Source organism: Sceloporus occidentalis, unplaced genomic scaffold (genome assembly GCF_023333645.1).
Source record: "Sceloporus occidentalis isolate IW3139 unplaced genomic scaffold, rSceOcc1.0.p SCAF_2, whole genome shotgun sequence".
In the NCBI taxonomy this organism is placed as follows: domain Eukaryota; kingdom Metazoa; phylum Chordata; class Lepidosauria; order Squamata; family Phrynosomatidae; genus Sceloporus; species Sceloporus occidentalis.
In genome coordinates this window covers 129,774,316-129,788,958 of record NW_028316982.1, presented here as the reverse complement: position 1 = coordinate 129,788,958, position 14,643 = coordinate 129,774,316, and the positions used below count along the sequence as shown (strand labels likewise).

Here is a 14,643-nt window from a genome sequence, read left to right as displayed (position 1 = left end):
TGGCAAAAGGCTGCTTCCCCGCGGCCTGGAAAGGGGTGTCCTTGGGGCTTCATGCCTCATGGACACCCGACAGCGGCGGGGATGAAGAGAAAGGGGCCGCTCAGCTCATTTCTCATTTGTGTTGCTGGCGCAGCTGTGTAAAGGCTGCGCCAGCAACACAAACCTGGAAGGAGCTCCGTTTTGGACCTCCTTCTGGTGCCGCGGAAAGGGCACCCCAGGCACCCCCACACAGCACCAGGATGTCACTTCCACGCTGCTCTGTTTGGAGACGGCGCAGTCATGACGTCTCAAAGGCAGCGCCCAGGTAGAATGGGTGCCACCATTTTGTACCTACTTGATACGTACTAGGGTTAGGGCATCCGGAAAGGACGCCCTTTCCTAACCCTAGTACGTACCTAGTACATACTTTTTGCCCGTCTGGAACACGCCTATGACCAGGACAATAAGGAGGAAAGCACATAGGTGTGAGTGTCTCCAGGTCATTTACTTTTCCCAAAGAGCTGATTAAAGTCACGTGCAGTCAATACCTGCTGCTCAGAACTGGGAAACAGTATTGCCAAATGGATTTACTGCAGCTGGCTTTGCACATGTCTGAGAACTATCACACCAGGTATCCTGCTCGCAGTCTTCAAAAACCAACCTGAGTATGCTGTAGTTGTCCCAAGGGCATGTTTTTGAAACAGAACAGTTCACTGACCTGCCATGCTCAGTGGTCTTTAATGTCTGTGTTTGCTGTCAGTGTTCCCTTAGCAACATTTGATTTAAACAAACACATCAATTTTAAGAGATCCAGTCATGTTATAAATAAAAGCAGCAAGGATTGGTTTGTTGTTACAGATATAGAAATGTAAAAATGCTACTGTAAACTAGAAAAACAGCCACAACCTTGTATTTCCAAAAGTTTTCACCTTCCTTTGCCTGAAATTTTTAGATTGTAAGCCTGAGGGCAGGGAACCATCCAATTAAAAAGATTGTATGTACAGCGCTGTGTACATTAAAATGTTGCCTATATGTTACATACACACAGGGACTTAAAAGCTGGTCATGTGATATGCCATGTTAACATTGCATCTTTTTTAAATGGTTTTGGTTTTTTTTTGGCTGTCCACAAGCCTAACCTTATAAAATGAACTGAGCTCTTACATCATGTCTCTCATAGCTGCCTAAGCACTTTAACATACCACAATATATATTTTATTCTTGTTATTTAGGCCCGGTACAGATGGACGATTAGCGGCATCCTCCAGCAAACTAGGGCTAGATGAGGCTGGGCATTTACATGCCCAGCAGCCCTAGTCCCCAAGGACGCCACTATCATGGCTTGCCGCCGTCCACATGGGCGGCGCCATGATGATGCATGCGCTGTGCAGCGTGCACACATCACTTGCAGGAAGTGGCATCATGACAGCGCCATTTGACGCTTTTGGTGCCCCAAAAAAGTAGTTGTTCTAGGCAGCTTCTTTCTGGCAGTGCATCGTTGCCATGCCGCTTGGTGGCTGTGGCAACGATGCGGGGCACAGACGGGTGTTACGGAGCTGCCCGTCTGTCAAGCCCCTTAGTTAGGTGGCCTGCTTGGTAGTTATCTCCAGGTTTTGTTACTACTATGTAATCAATAGAGATGGTGTATTCCCTCAGGAGAGAACCAGCATGGCATGGTGGTTTGAGTATTGGACTATGACTCTGGAAACCAGAGATCAATTCCCAGGATGGCCAGGAGACCCACTGGGTGACCTTGGGCAACTCACATGCTCTCAGCCTAAAGGGGAGGTGTTGGCAAACCTCCTCTGAACAAATCCTGCCAAGAAAACCCCAGGATAGGGTCGCCATAAGTTGGAATTGCTTGAAGGCACACAACGACAACAACAATTCCATCAGGATGGGTTCTAGCTGGTCTGCTTGCTTCAGTTAATCAGCCTCTGCCAGCCACGTTGGCGCATATGAATTAATAACGTTTCCTTAGGACTTTCACATTCCATCCTGTTGACATTGTGTCAGAATTTGGCATCTTAGTCTCTACTCTGTTATGTGATTTTACAAACGGGGCCCCAAATTAGGTATGTTTGAACCCCTGCATAGAGGTCTTCCATACAAAGAACAGTTTTTCACCTAATTCCTCTGCTATGGGACATGCACCAACACAGGAGAACAAAGATGGCTGAGATTTTCACACAATCACAACAGTGTCACCCAGGAGCCTATCTCTTTACATCTAACGGAACTCTATCTAACAGGAGGACTCATGTGCAAGAGGGAAGTTTCAGCAGAATGCACAAAAACTCTTTAGAAAAATACTTTAGAAGTAAACTCCCTCCCCCAATACACATCAGAACAATATAACATAAAACATTGTCCAAGTGGAGAAGGCAACAGTACCACCACCACCAACAAAAAATAACATGGGATGGGAAATGGAATGCAATGGAGTGTGCGGCAATGGAGGAAGGAAGAAGATACCCATAGATATTAAAATGATAAAATAAATAATCTTATTTCTAAATAAGTCAGTTCCTGGTTTACACTGAGTGGCTATACTTGCCATGTTTCCAGGGACAGAAATAAGAATTACCCATAGAAACCAGAGAAGAAATAAAAGATTTTCATATTGCTGGGATTGGCCGTATGTCTACTGCCACCTTTCAAAAAAATGGAGGGAAAAAACATCCAGTGGGACAGTTCAGTGGCTATGGCTGGAGATAACAGAAACATTGGGTGGTAGAAATGGAATATAGTGACTAAAGGTCCAAACAGAAGCATCCCACACTGCAACATTTTGTTAGGGGACGTGTGTTCTGCTCCTTTTGAGCTGGTTTTGAGCCACATTAGGCGGCCACAGCACAGCCCTGAGGCAGCTCCTGGAGTGTCTGGAAGCCGCCTCCTTCTGCCCATCTGTTTCGAGCCTATGTTGAACTGTTTCCTTCTAACACATTCTGCTGTTAATTTCTCATTTTCTTAGAAACTTCAGTGTATGCTCCCTCTACTGACATCTATTTTTCCAAACCTGTACATACGGCACAATTTTACACTACATAAACGCCCTGTCTGTATTTACAAAGCAAACTCCTGAAGACTTGTAAGGGAACACTTGAGCAAAGAGCATGACACACACAGATGCTTTTGTACAGGGGTCCCTGAGCTCTTGATTGAATTACCAAGCTTCAACAGATGATACAGATTTGGAAGCCCGCATTTACAAAAGGAGAAGGAGGAGGGGAGACTCAATTTCTTTGCATTTAATTCCCCACCCCATTCCTTTTTCTCTCTCCTTCCCTCTACCTTTGTACCTTTGTTGAATTTGGCCTATTTCTTCCCACTTCCTTTCTCATCCCCATCTCTCTCTTTCTCTCATTCAGTCTCTCTCTCTTTCTCTCTCTCTCCTCTCTTTTGAGAAAGACATTTCACAACTGTTTCAGAGGAGATCTGATTTCAGTATACAGTATCACACAGAGGAACCGAGAGCCTCTGTGGAGGGGATCTTAATCACTTTGCCTGTTTCAAAGAGAAAGAAAGAAAGAAAGAAATTAAGAAAGCAGGACTAGAAGTTTTGCTTTACCTTCTAACTGTTGTCTCTTACTGAGATGAGCACTGGACTAAACTAAATTCCTGGGAAAAAATGAGGAGCAAGGAGAAGTAAAAGTGTGCAATTGAAGCTGTTCTTGAGCTGATTAAAGGAGACTAAAACCCTATAGAATATTATTATGGAGCAAAGGAAGCCTGGAAATAAAATTAAACTGATCTCTGCATTAATGCTAAGAGTAAAACTTTTTGTTTTTCCTCAGAACTTTCTTGTATATCTCCTCTGGGGGATGATAGCATATTCACACATGGAACTTTGTGAGGCAGGGCAAGCTGAGAGAAAGTGACGGGGAAGGGCAAAAGCACCAAAGGGACTGGTCAAAACTGTGATGGGATTTCAGCCCAGGTTTCCCCCACTAAAATCCAACACTGTATCTGTTCTGTAGACTGCATTGTGTTCCAGCAGTCAGAGAGTGCATTCTATGGGGGACATCTTGGTAGCAGCACAGAAGAAGGTAGCTAAGTTTGCCTGTCCCATATTTATTTGTTCCCATTATTATGAAAATGGCATAGACAAAATGTAGCCTTAAGGCTACATATACAGTAGTCTGCAAAGCTAGTTTTGTGAGGAGGCAGGTTAAAAGCTTGAACACAGCACATGTTAAAACAATTAAAAATACTAAAAAAGAAAAAAAAAGATTTAATGCTCACCAGGTTGGTAACTGAGAAGAGAAGAGGTAAGTATACAAGGACACCTGGGGCAGAGACCTGTCTTTGTGTGTGTGTGTGGCAGAGAGAAAGAGAGACCAACCAATTCCCCTAAATAGTTTAGGCTGTTTTTCATTTGAGTCAATGTCTGAATAGGACTGTTGTGAAGAAACAATGCTTCCCCGAACTCCTTTGGCATTAAATCATTTTGTCAAAATATCATGGAGCCCATTTTGTCCAGTATTGTAGGGCAGCATGGATGGGAGTTCCATTCTGGATCCTTTCACAGCCTAGGTCCTTTCATGGCAAATCACATTGGTTCAATGAGCATATTCAAAACAGGTCCTTCACATCTGAACCTGGAAAAGAAAGGTTACTACAAACCTGTATGTTGAGATTTGACTGAGATCTTAATAAGAAGCAAACTCAGAAAGATGCATCTCTCCTCCCCTAACTGAATCTGGGAAGATTCATTGGCAGGAAATAGTGTTTGGCTGCCTGTTTTGGCCCAAGCAGTCTTCTGCAAAAAGTTTATCAACACAGTAGTAAGTGTGTCAAATGGTGTGAAGTTCCTCAGTATCCCTGTTCATGCATTATGTTGAAGAAGCATGTCAAGAAGGGACTGTGCTAGGTCTGCTCTGTCTCTATTTCCAGCTCTCCTCATGAGGAGAGTGATGAGGCTGAATGGGGGAGCTTTCCCTGCATGTGGACATTTTCCACAACTGTGAACAACACATTTTTTCCCCAACATCCTCAGTCATGTGGAGATCCCTGCATGTAGAGGAAGTTCTCCTGTTCAGAGGCGTGGATCTCTGTGTGAGGAGAATAATGGAACTAGAGACAGAGGATAGGGATTCCTTATGTGCAGATTCAGCTCACCTAGATCATGAATGAATAGGGAATAAAGTGGAGCTTCCAACTGAGATGTTGAGTGAAGTGTGATTCCTTGCAATTCTGCCATCTCAAAGACTTTTAAATTGTTGACTTTTAAGTAGTTTTCTAAGAGTATTGTAAGGCTGGGATCTTTACTTCCCTATTTCAGAGCACCCAAGAGACATTATCTATGTCTCTATGTTTCTTTGTCTTTCTCTCCTCCCCCAGTAACCACATGTCTTAATAGCCATGCTGGCAAACTGTATGTCAAAGCACTGCTCAGTTGTAACAAATTCCCTTAGAGTGTGATTGTTTTTGCTGCTAGGCATGCCTCCCTTTCAGGGAGATGAACTGGGGAATACCTACACATTTACACACCAATCCCTACAGAATGAGCTAGGATATCACACTTGTTACTCCAGCTGTCTGCTAGGTCGTTGGATGCTGGAGTCACTCCCGTTCATTAAGTTACACATGAAAGCCTCTGAGCAGAGAGCAAAGCATTTCTGTGCTGCATAAGAAAAGTTTGAAATAAAATATCTTGATGTGGCCAAGATCCAGAATGTCAGAGTGGGGTGGAGAAAAAACACTTGCTGCTGCTTGGGCTAAAAATGTTCCTCGAGGTACAGTGTACATGAGAGAGATGCTTGAGCTGGATTCTCCCACTGAATGTATCTGAAACATGAGGTCAGTGTGTGAGAATAGATGGGAAGGCTGGTCAGGAGGGGAATAGGGGTGAGGTATGAGGAAAAGTCTGTTCTCTGAAACCTGCTTGCATAGTGAGAGTTACATGTATCCTTTTCCGTTTCCATGTTGTGTGTTGGAAAGGGGCAGCAGCCACACACAACTGAAAGAACTAAGAGTGAAGGAGGAATGGTTGTAACGAGGACATCAGTCATGGTCTCTCTCTAGGCCATCCCCTGAGTATGGGCCCAGTGCGTGTATCCAGCTTCTCAATGCAACTGCCCTGTGCAGCATAAATGAACACTTCATGGCATGTGAATTCTCTGTCCTTCCCATCCCTATATAGACATCCGTGCCCATACACACAAGCACACACACATTGTGTTATTCCAGCATTGGTTATTTAATTATTCATTCTTAGCTTTTCAGCTCTGGAACATGCAGTTTTAATATTTATTTGTTTGTTTGTTTGTTTATTAATTTATTTTGTATGCTGCCTTTCTCCCAGAAGGGAACCAAAGTGGCTCACAGGTAAAATTACAATAAAATTTAAAACAGTTAAAATAATAATAATTAAAAAAAAACAGTATAAAATTACAAAAGTTAAAAGGCACGACTAAGACACCCATACTCCATAAAAACCGCTCTGGTATAATTATATATTAAACGCCTGCTTAAATAAAAGCATCTTAGCTTGCCAATGAAAGGAAGGGAGGGAGGAGATAGTCTATTTAATGATAGGGAGCTATCAGGCAACATCGGGGACTGCCTGAAGGAAGAGGCCCCTCCCTCCTTAACTGTCATCTCGGCCTCAGAGGGAGCGATCAGGAAGACCCAGCAACATTGGGGACTGCCTGAAGGAAGAGGCCCCTCCCTCCGCAACTGTCATCTCGGCCTCAGAGGGAGCGATCAGGCAGACCCAGCAACATCGGGGACTGCCTGAAGGAAGAGGCCCCTCCCTCCTCAACTGTCATCTCGGCCTCAGAGGGAGCGATCAGGCAGACCCAGCAACATCGGGGACTGCCTGAAGGAAGAGGCCCCTCCCTTCTCAACTGTCATCTCGGCCTCAGAGGGAGCGATCAGGCAGACCCAGCAACATCGGGGACTGCCTGAAGGAAGAGGCCTCTCCCTCCTCAACTGTCATCTCGGCCTCAGAGGGAGCGATCAGGCAGACCCAGCAACATCAGGGACTGCCTGAAGGAAGAGGCCCCTCCCTCCTCATTTTGGCCTCAGAGGGAGCGATCAGGCAGACCCAGCAACATCGGGGACTGCCTGAAGGAAGAGGCCCCTCCCTTCTCAACTGTCATCTTGGCCTCAGAGGGAGCAATCAGGCAGACCCAGCAACATCGGGGACTGCCTGAAGGAAGAGGCCCCTCCCTTCTCAACTGTCATCTTGGCCTCAGAGGGAGCGATCAGGCAGACCCAGCAACATCGGGGACTGCCTGAAGGAAGAGGCCCCTCCCTCCTCAACTGTCACCTTGGCCTCAGAGGGAACGATCAGGCAGACCCAGCAACATCAGGGACAGCCTGAAAGAAGAGGCCCCTCCCTCCTAAACTGTCATCTTGGCCTCAGAGGGAATGATCAGGCAGACCCAGCAACATCAGGGACTGCCTGAAGGACGAGACTTCTCCCTCCTTTAATTGTCACCTTGTATTTGTATTGTATTCAATTTTTACTGTACACTGCTATGATCATTGCGGAATAGCGGTCTATAAATAAAACGTATTATTATTATTATTAGTATCCTGTGGAAGGGGGCAGCCATCTAGAAGACTCTCTCTCGTGTCCTCACCAAGTGAGCCTGCAGTGGCAGTAGGACCAAGAGAAAGCTTTCCCTCCGAAGATCTTAGGCTCTGGCAGGTTCATATGAGGAGATACAGTTCTTCAAATAATCTGGACCAAAGTCATATAGGCCCAGTCCAGACGGACGTTAAAGGACGTCCTTGTCACTTGTGAGGGGTGGCGCTTCTGGATGCCCCTCACCCCTCGCACGTGACAAGGGCATCAAAATGGCAGCGCCCTGTACAGACGGGCACCGCCATTATGACATGCCGGACGCATAGTGTCCACACATCATGGCACCATTACGATGTTGCGACTGTGCCATTGGCACACTGCGACGTAATGGCCTCACAAGAAGAACCTCCTTTTCAAAGGTTCTTTTTGGTCCACTGGGAAGCGGTCTGGACCAAAACTAGGTGCTGGGAGACTGCCCTTTTTGGATGGTCTATCGCATGCCATAGGGCTTTATAGCTTATAACCAGCACTTTTAATTATGCCTGGAAACAAACCAGTAACCAGTGATGCTGTTTCAACAAGGGACTTATATACTGTCTGTAACTGATCCTCGTCAGCATTCTAGCCACAGCATTGTGGACCCTCTGAGGTTTCCAAACAGTTTCTAAAGGCAACCCCACATAGAGTGTGTTACCATAGTCCAAACAAGATGTAATCAAGGCATGTATCACTCTAGCCAGATCAGATGTTTCAAGAAATGGTTGCAGCTGGCATTCTAGTTATAGCTGTGCAAATGCACTCCTGGCCACTGTTGAGACCTGGGCATCCAGTCTCAGAGTTGAGTCCAGGAGAACACCCAAGCTGCAAGCCTGAGATTTTAGGGGTAGTGTGACCCCATCCAGCACAGGTCTGCCTTACGACTGACCAGGGGCATCTCTGTGTTATCTGGATTAAGTTTCAATTTGTTTTCCCTTATCCAGTCCATTATTGACAGCAGATATTGGTTCAGTACAGCTTCCTTAGAATCAGATGGAATGGAGAGACAGAGTTGGGTGTCATCAACATACCCAGGGTTCACCCTTCCAAGAAAGACTGGAACACTTCATAACAGTGCCTCCAAGTTCCATATCAGAGAGGCAATCCAGAAGGATAGCATGGTTGCTGGTATCAAAAGCCGCTGAATTATCTAGACCTTTCCTGTGAAGGTCATCCACCAAAGTGATCAAAGCTGTGTCTTTCCCATAGCATGTCTGAAGCCAGATTGAAATGGATCTAGATAATCCATCTCATCTAAAAACCCTTGGGGCTGAGAGCCCACCACTCACTCCAGAACTTTACCCACGAATGGAATGTTAAACACTGGCCGATACTTATTCAGAACAGAGGGATCCAGGGAGGCCTTTTTTGATAACAGCTTCACCACAGCCTCCTTTAGGCAGGATAGAAATCTGCCTTGCTGCTATGAAGCATTTGCCACTCCCCTTATCCACTTGGCCAGTTCTCCTCTGGCTGCTTTCAGAAGACAGGAAGGGCAAGGATCCAGTATGCATGTGGTGTGTCTACAGCATCCAAATCAGAGCGGATTCAAGCAGTTTTGTCTGCAAAATGTCTTACAAATTACTCACAGTGAGCTGTTGAATGATCTTTATTTCCTTGTGGACCAGAGTGTTAAAAGCCCCTGACCACTTGAGTCAGCTCCACTGGATGACACTTTGGAGACACTGTGGTGACAAAGAAGTATAATTTTTTCGCTGCCACAATCACCATGGCATAGACCTTCCAATGGGCTCTAGCCCATGTTCAGTGGGACTCATTCTGAGTCTTCTGCTCTACTCTATGTCCCATCTGGTTCATCGCCGCCACCTCCCTAGTGAACAGTGGGGCTTGTTTGGCTCCACTTCATGGGATGGGACACTTAGGGGCAATCACGTCTATTGCCCTGACCATTTCCCTATTCCAGAAATCACCCAGGGCTTCAAGAAGACCACCTGCCAAGTCAACAGGAAACTCCTGAAGAGCTATCAAGAATCCATCCAGATCCATAAGTCTCCTGGGGTGAATCTAAGCCCTACCAGGTAGCGATAACAATGTAACCACCAAAACTGGTGGAGAAAGCTGGGAGAGATTGACACACACCCAGCTTGAGCTAGCCAGGTCTCTGTAATACAAGAGCAGGTAGGCATGCTCATCTGGAATCTAGTCCTGGTTCAAAGATTTCTTTCCATTCACTGTCCTGACATTGAGCAGCAACATTTTCAGCCCAGGAGCCAAGGCTATCCAGACTATTTGAAATGTGGGACAGCTCTGGAGTAACCAAAACCCTATGACTCTCCCTTCTACCAGAATAATCATGCTGACTCCCCATGCCATATCTCCCTCTGCCCATTACTGTTGTGGTGACTGCTCCCTGAGCTACTTCCCCTCCCATGCCCTCCTTGACTTTTCTCTAGCAGCAGCAAGCAACCTCTTTCCTGGGGTTGCTGTTCTTCTTATCAATCTGCCATGCTGGTTCCTCTCAGTTCCAGTAGGCACCCAGCTTATATCCCTTCCGAAGGGGAACAAGTGTTCCTACCTGGCTCTACAGCCAATAACTGTCTGGGTGCCTGAATCCTGGTTCTGGCAGGGAGTAGTCCCAAACAGGTAATAGTCAAGTGGATAGGTGGTAGCACCCCTCTTTCCTGGGGTGGTGGGCTTAGCTGTTCTTCCTCTCTTCCCTGTGCTGGCTCCCTCTCCTCCATGCTCTCTTAACAGATCATTAAGCAGAATTCAGATCATTGTAACTTCTCTTGCACTGTTCTCTTTCACGTAAGGAGGACTCTGACAGGTTCTTACACCTTTGCACTGAGTTTCCTGTAACCCAGACATTTAGTTACCTGTAAAAGACCATCATATAATATTTATTTACTTTAAGATCTATGAATACCACTGGTTGTTGCACATCGAAAGCCACTGAAAACAGGCCAAGGCTTGAAAGAAAGAGTATTTGTTTCAAGGCAAGATATGTGGAATTATCCAAAGGGGGAATTTGGTTGAATTAATTCAATTAATCTAGGACTGGGAGGTGGGTATAACCAAGAAAGAGATCAAGAAAGGCCAGATCTGACAATACTTGTCAAGCCTATTGACCACTACTCCTTCCTTTTGGTCCATGATTTGGATTCTTGGCCTGTGGTTTCCGGAGGGGGGGGGACCTCTGGCAAGGGATGGGTTGCTTCCCACTGGTTGGCAGAAATGTTTTTGCCAATAGTCTGAAAAAAAATTGATCAGGAGGGCTTTAAACTGAGTTATGTGGGGGAGAGCGATAGTCATTTCTCTCTATGAAGAAGCATTAATAATTTCCCTTTCTCAAACTTGCTCTCCCACTGGGCATTAGCATTGCTGTTTAACTTGCCAACATCAGAATGGTTGTGTTATTTATCCATTGGGTCATTGGAGCTAATTATCACCATCTCTATTATTTGCCTTCCATTTCCATCTGACTTTAAAGCTTGCAATTCCCCATCTCTTCTCCCTTGTCCCTGTGTATGTAGATATCTGCCAACTTGATAGAACCAAAGCATAATTTATAGAGTTGCCTCTTGATATATGCGGACTTGCCATCCATAGATTTAAGTATCCGCGGATGGCAAGCCTGTATTGTTTCCATTGGGAGTGCAGCCACGCAGCTATGCCACCATTAGGAACAGCAGGGCTTTTTACCTGCCTCTTGGCTGAGGGTTCACAAAGCCCGAGAAATTGCTCCTGGCCAGAACACAAAAAGTTAACTTTGGGCCTGCCAGGCTGCCTCCATTCCCCCTCCTCCACATTCTCATCAGCCACTGGTCAGAGGGAGCCATCAATCACTTTTTAAGCCCTCAGCCAAGAGGCCAGTAAGAAGCCCTGTTGTTCCTAATGGTGGCACAGCCACGTGGCTACACTGCCATTGGGAACAATGGGACTTGGGCATCCATGAATTTTGGTATCTGCAGGGGGCAAGGAGATCCAGAATGAATCCCTTACAGATACTGAGGGCCAACGTACATTGCCAAAAGATTCCTTATTACATCAGTAACACCATATCTCTGAGCTACAACCACCTAATCAGGTGATGATGGACTGCATTCTTGCCTACCACTTCTTCCTGGGAGTTATGCAAAATCCAAAATAACTCTTTGCCTCTCTGGAGGTCAATAGTCCATTTTGATGTTCTTCAGAATATCAAAATTCCTTCCTTTCTGGACTCACTTTCAGAAATACTTCTTGCCCAGAATGTCACAGCTGCCAGACAGAAGTGCCCAGCTTCAGTCACATTGCTGGGTGCTTTGTTCTGATCTCAGAGCAACCAGAAGTTGCCATGACAGGTGGGAGAGTGGGGCATATTTTAAACAGCTACCTGACATTGGAATGGAGGGAGGTTTTTTAGTCTTTTATAAGAAGAGTAAGCCGCAGGTTTGGTGCTGAACAGGCTGGACATTGTCCAGTCTGTCCACTCCAGACTCAAAGATTGGGCCCTGTGTCCTCTGGATTCCCCACCAAGAGAATGGGGGAGGCCAGTTTATTTGGCCCATGGAGATAGGGCCATAGACTGACTCAGAATTTATTTTACAGAAAGGTTTAGGGAATCCTGAATTACAATCCCATTACATCATGATATGAATAGCTATCTAGCATCACAATGGAGGGCCCCAGGTAATGTGGGGCAGGGGGACGGGCAGGGCAGCTCTAGGACCATGATACTTTGGCCTGCCCCCAGAGTATCCTGACCCATGCTACCTGAGACTTTGGTCCAAAAGACACTGTAGAAATAATCCAGTTCAACACCACTTTAACTGCTCTGGCTCAGTGCTAGGCAATCCTAGGAATGGTAGTTTATTGTGGCACCATTTTCCCTTTTTTTTTTTCTGGGAAAAAATTGGGGAAAAAACAGGGGGGGACAAGAAAAGATCAATTATGGAATATTTTATTTTAGCATGATTCAGGGAAAACATGGACAAAAAGCCCCCCCCCCCCAAATTTTCCATGGGCCTTCACAGACAGCGAAGGCTATATGTCTCACAAAACTACAGTTTCCAGAATACCCTAGCATTAAGCCAGAGCAGTTAAAGCAGTCTCAAACTGGATTATTTCTGCAGTTTGTTTTGTACCTTTGATAACTTTACTGCAAATATACATCAATTCCTAAACTTAAAAATATGTAATAGTGTAGGTCCCCTGTGCCCCAGTGCATCCTGGTATTCTACCATTTAAGACCATAACATCTCATGTTTAATTCTTACATATTGTTGTTGCAAGGGTCTTATATTATTCCAGTTTATATTTTTGTTATCAAAGTCTACCTGTTCAGTGTAACTGTTATAATAATACAGTTTCAAAAATTTTACTGGTAATCTTTTCACTGTATTTTATTTATTTATTTTATTTTTATCCTGTCTTTCTCCCAAAATGGGACCCAAGGCGGTGAACATATATCGAAGACAATCTTTTTCATTCTGGGAGTCCCCTTGTTCAGAATGAAATTGAGTACCATTTATTACCATGTTAAAAGTGTCTTTAATTTTTACTGGAAATGAGTCAAACAAAACATAAAAATTTAGTTCGAAATGTGTTTAGAGGTAACATGTAGTTTATTTTAGCTTTCTCTGTGTTTGCCTTGTTGGCCAGAAGCTTACACATTTCAATATTTAGAATGCATTCTTATGCATGCTTATGTAAGAGTCTTGTTGATTGAAATGGAGCTTATTTCTGAATAAAAATGTGTCAGTGCTTTAACAGTTGAGTTCGAGGGGAATTATTCTGTGGTGCACATAGCATTGGGCATTTCATAGAACACAATCAGACTTATTCTGACATAGAATTGCACTGTGAATTCTTTGTATACCTTGGCTGCATCCAACCAGTCCGTCACTTTTATTTCCATTTATGTCATCATTTTTAAATAGCCTCACCTATCTAAAGATGTAGACTCCATTTTGCCTTTGTTTACTTTATGTGAACATGTGGGAATGTCAGTTATTTTATTTCCATTGTAGGATATAGACGTGTAGAAACCATTCAAAACAGTATCTTATATATAAATATTTAACTTCAGCCATGTGTTATGTTTTGCATTTTAAAATGGGCTATTTAAATTCACTCTTTTGACCTTATAATGGTAATTGTTTTGTGCCTTCGAGTTGTTTCCAACTGATGGTGGCCCTGAGGCAAATTTTTCTTAGCAAGATTTTTTCAGAGGGGTTTTGCCATTGCCTGCCTCTAAGACTAAGAGAGTGTGTTACCCAGTGTTGCCCAATGGGTTTTCATGCCCAAGCAGGGATTTGAACTCTTGTCTCATAGATTTCTAGTCCAACATTCAAACCACTGCACATCACAACAGGCTCTCGTAATTGTAGGTACCTGTTCCAAATATAACAAAAGCAATGGTAGAACTTGGAAAGCTGTTTTTATGAAGCATAAAAAGCATCATCTGCCTCATACAACAATGCTTCCTTCACCTGCAGAATATAGTGCCTTATATGGAGACTTGCCTTACTCACTGTGTATCTCTTTTTACTGATTTCCACCACTCACCCTATGTCTTGCTTGTTTTTGCAGCTCGGCCTAGATTTACTCAGCCTGCCAAGATGAGACGGAGAGTGATTGCTCGACCAGTGGGGAGTTCAGTCCGGCTGAAATGTGTTGCTAGTGGGAATCCTCGGCCTGACATCACCTGGCTGAAAGACAGCAAGCTTCTTACCCCACAGGAGATCGGCGAGAATAAGCGGAAGAAATGGACACTGAATTTGAAAAACCTGAAGCCTGAGGATAGTGGGAAATACACTTGCCGGGTCTTCAACAGAATTGGGGAAATCAATGCTACCTACAAAGTCGAAGTAATCCGTAAGTAGTCCACTAAGTTTGAGAATGGATGGAGATTTTTCTTAGGAAGACATCCTGAAGTTCTGCTCCTACATATACAGATTTAAAAGTGAATTTAGAGAGATTTCAATCAAATGAAGCATAGTACTTGGGATTGGGAAGAAAAATGGGTACAACAGCATACCTCTTACCTCTGCTTACCTTTGTGATGTAAATATTGTAGTGGGTTCCAGGAAGATGCAGAAAGCTAGTGCATTCAAATGGGTACATTCTAGTGAAACAGGAATATTACA

At 44.5% G+C, this 14,643-nt stretch overlaps 1 protein-coding gene across 2 annotated transcripts in view; it reads left to right on the top strand.

Annotated features, from left to right (window-relative positions):
• FGFRL1 (fibroblast growth factor receptor like 1) overlaps positions 1-14,643 on the top strand; it is a 238,814-nt gene that overhangs the window by 211,617 nt on the left and 12,554 nt on the right. For both annotated transcript variants that reach the window (XM_089510977.1, XM_089510978.1), the window contains one exon: positions 14,087-14,371. In XM_089510977.1, the coding sequence (XP_089367103.1) occupies positions 14,087-14,371 (285 nt within the window). The remainder of the gene's footprint in view (positions 1-14,086; positions 14,372-14,643) is intronic.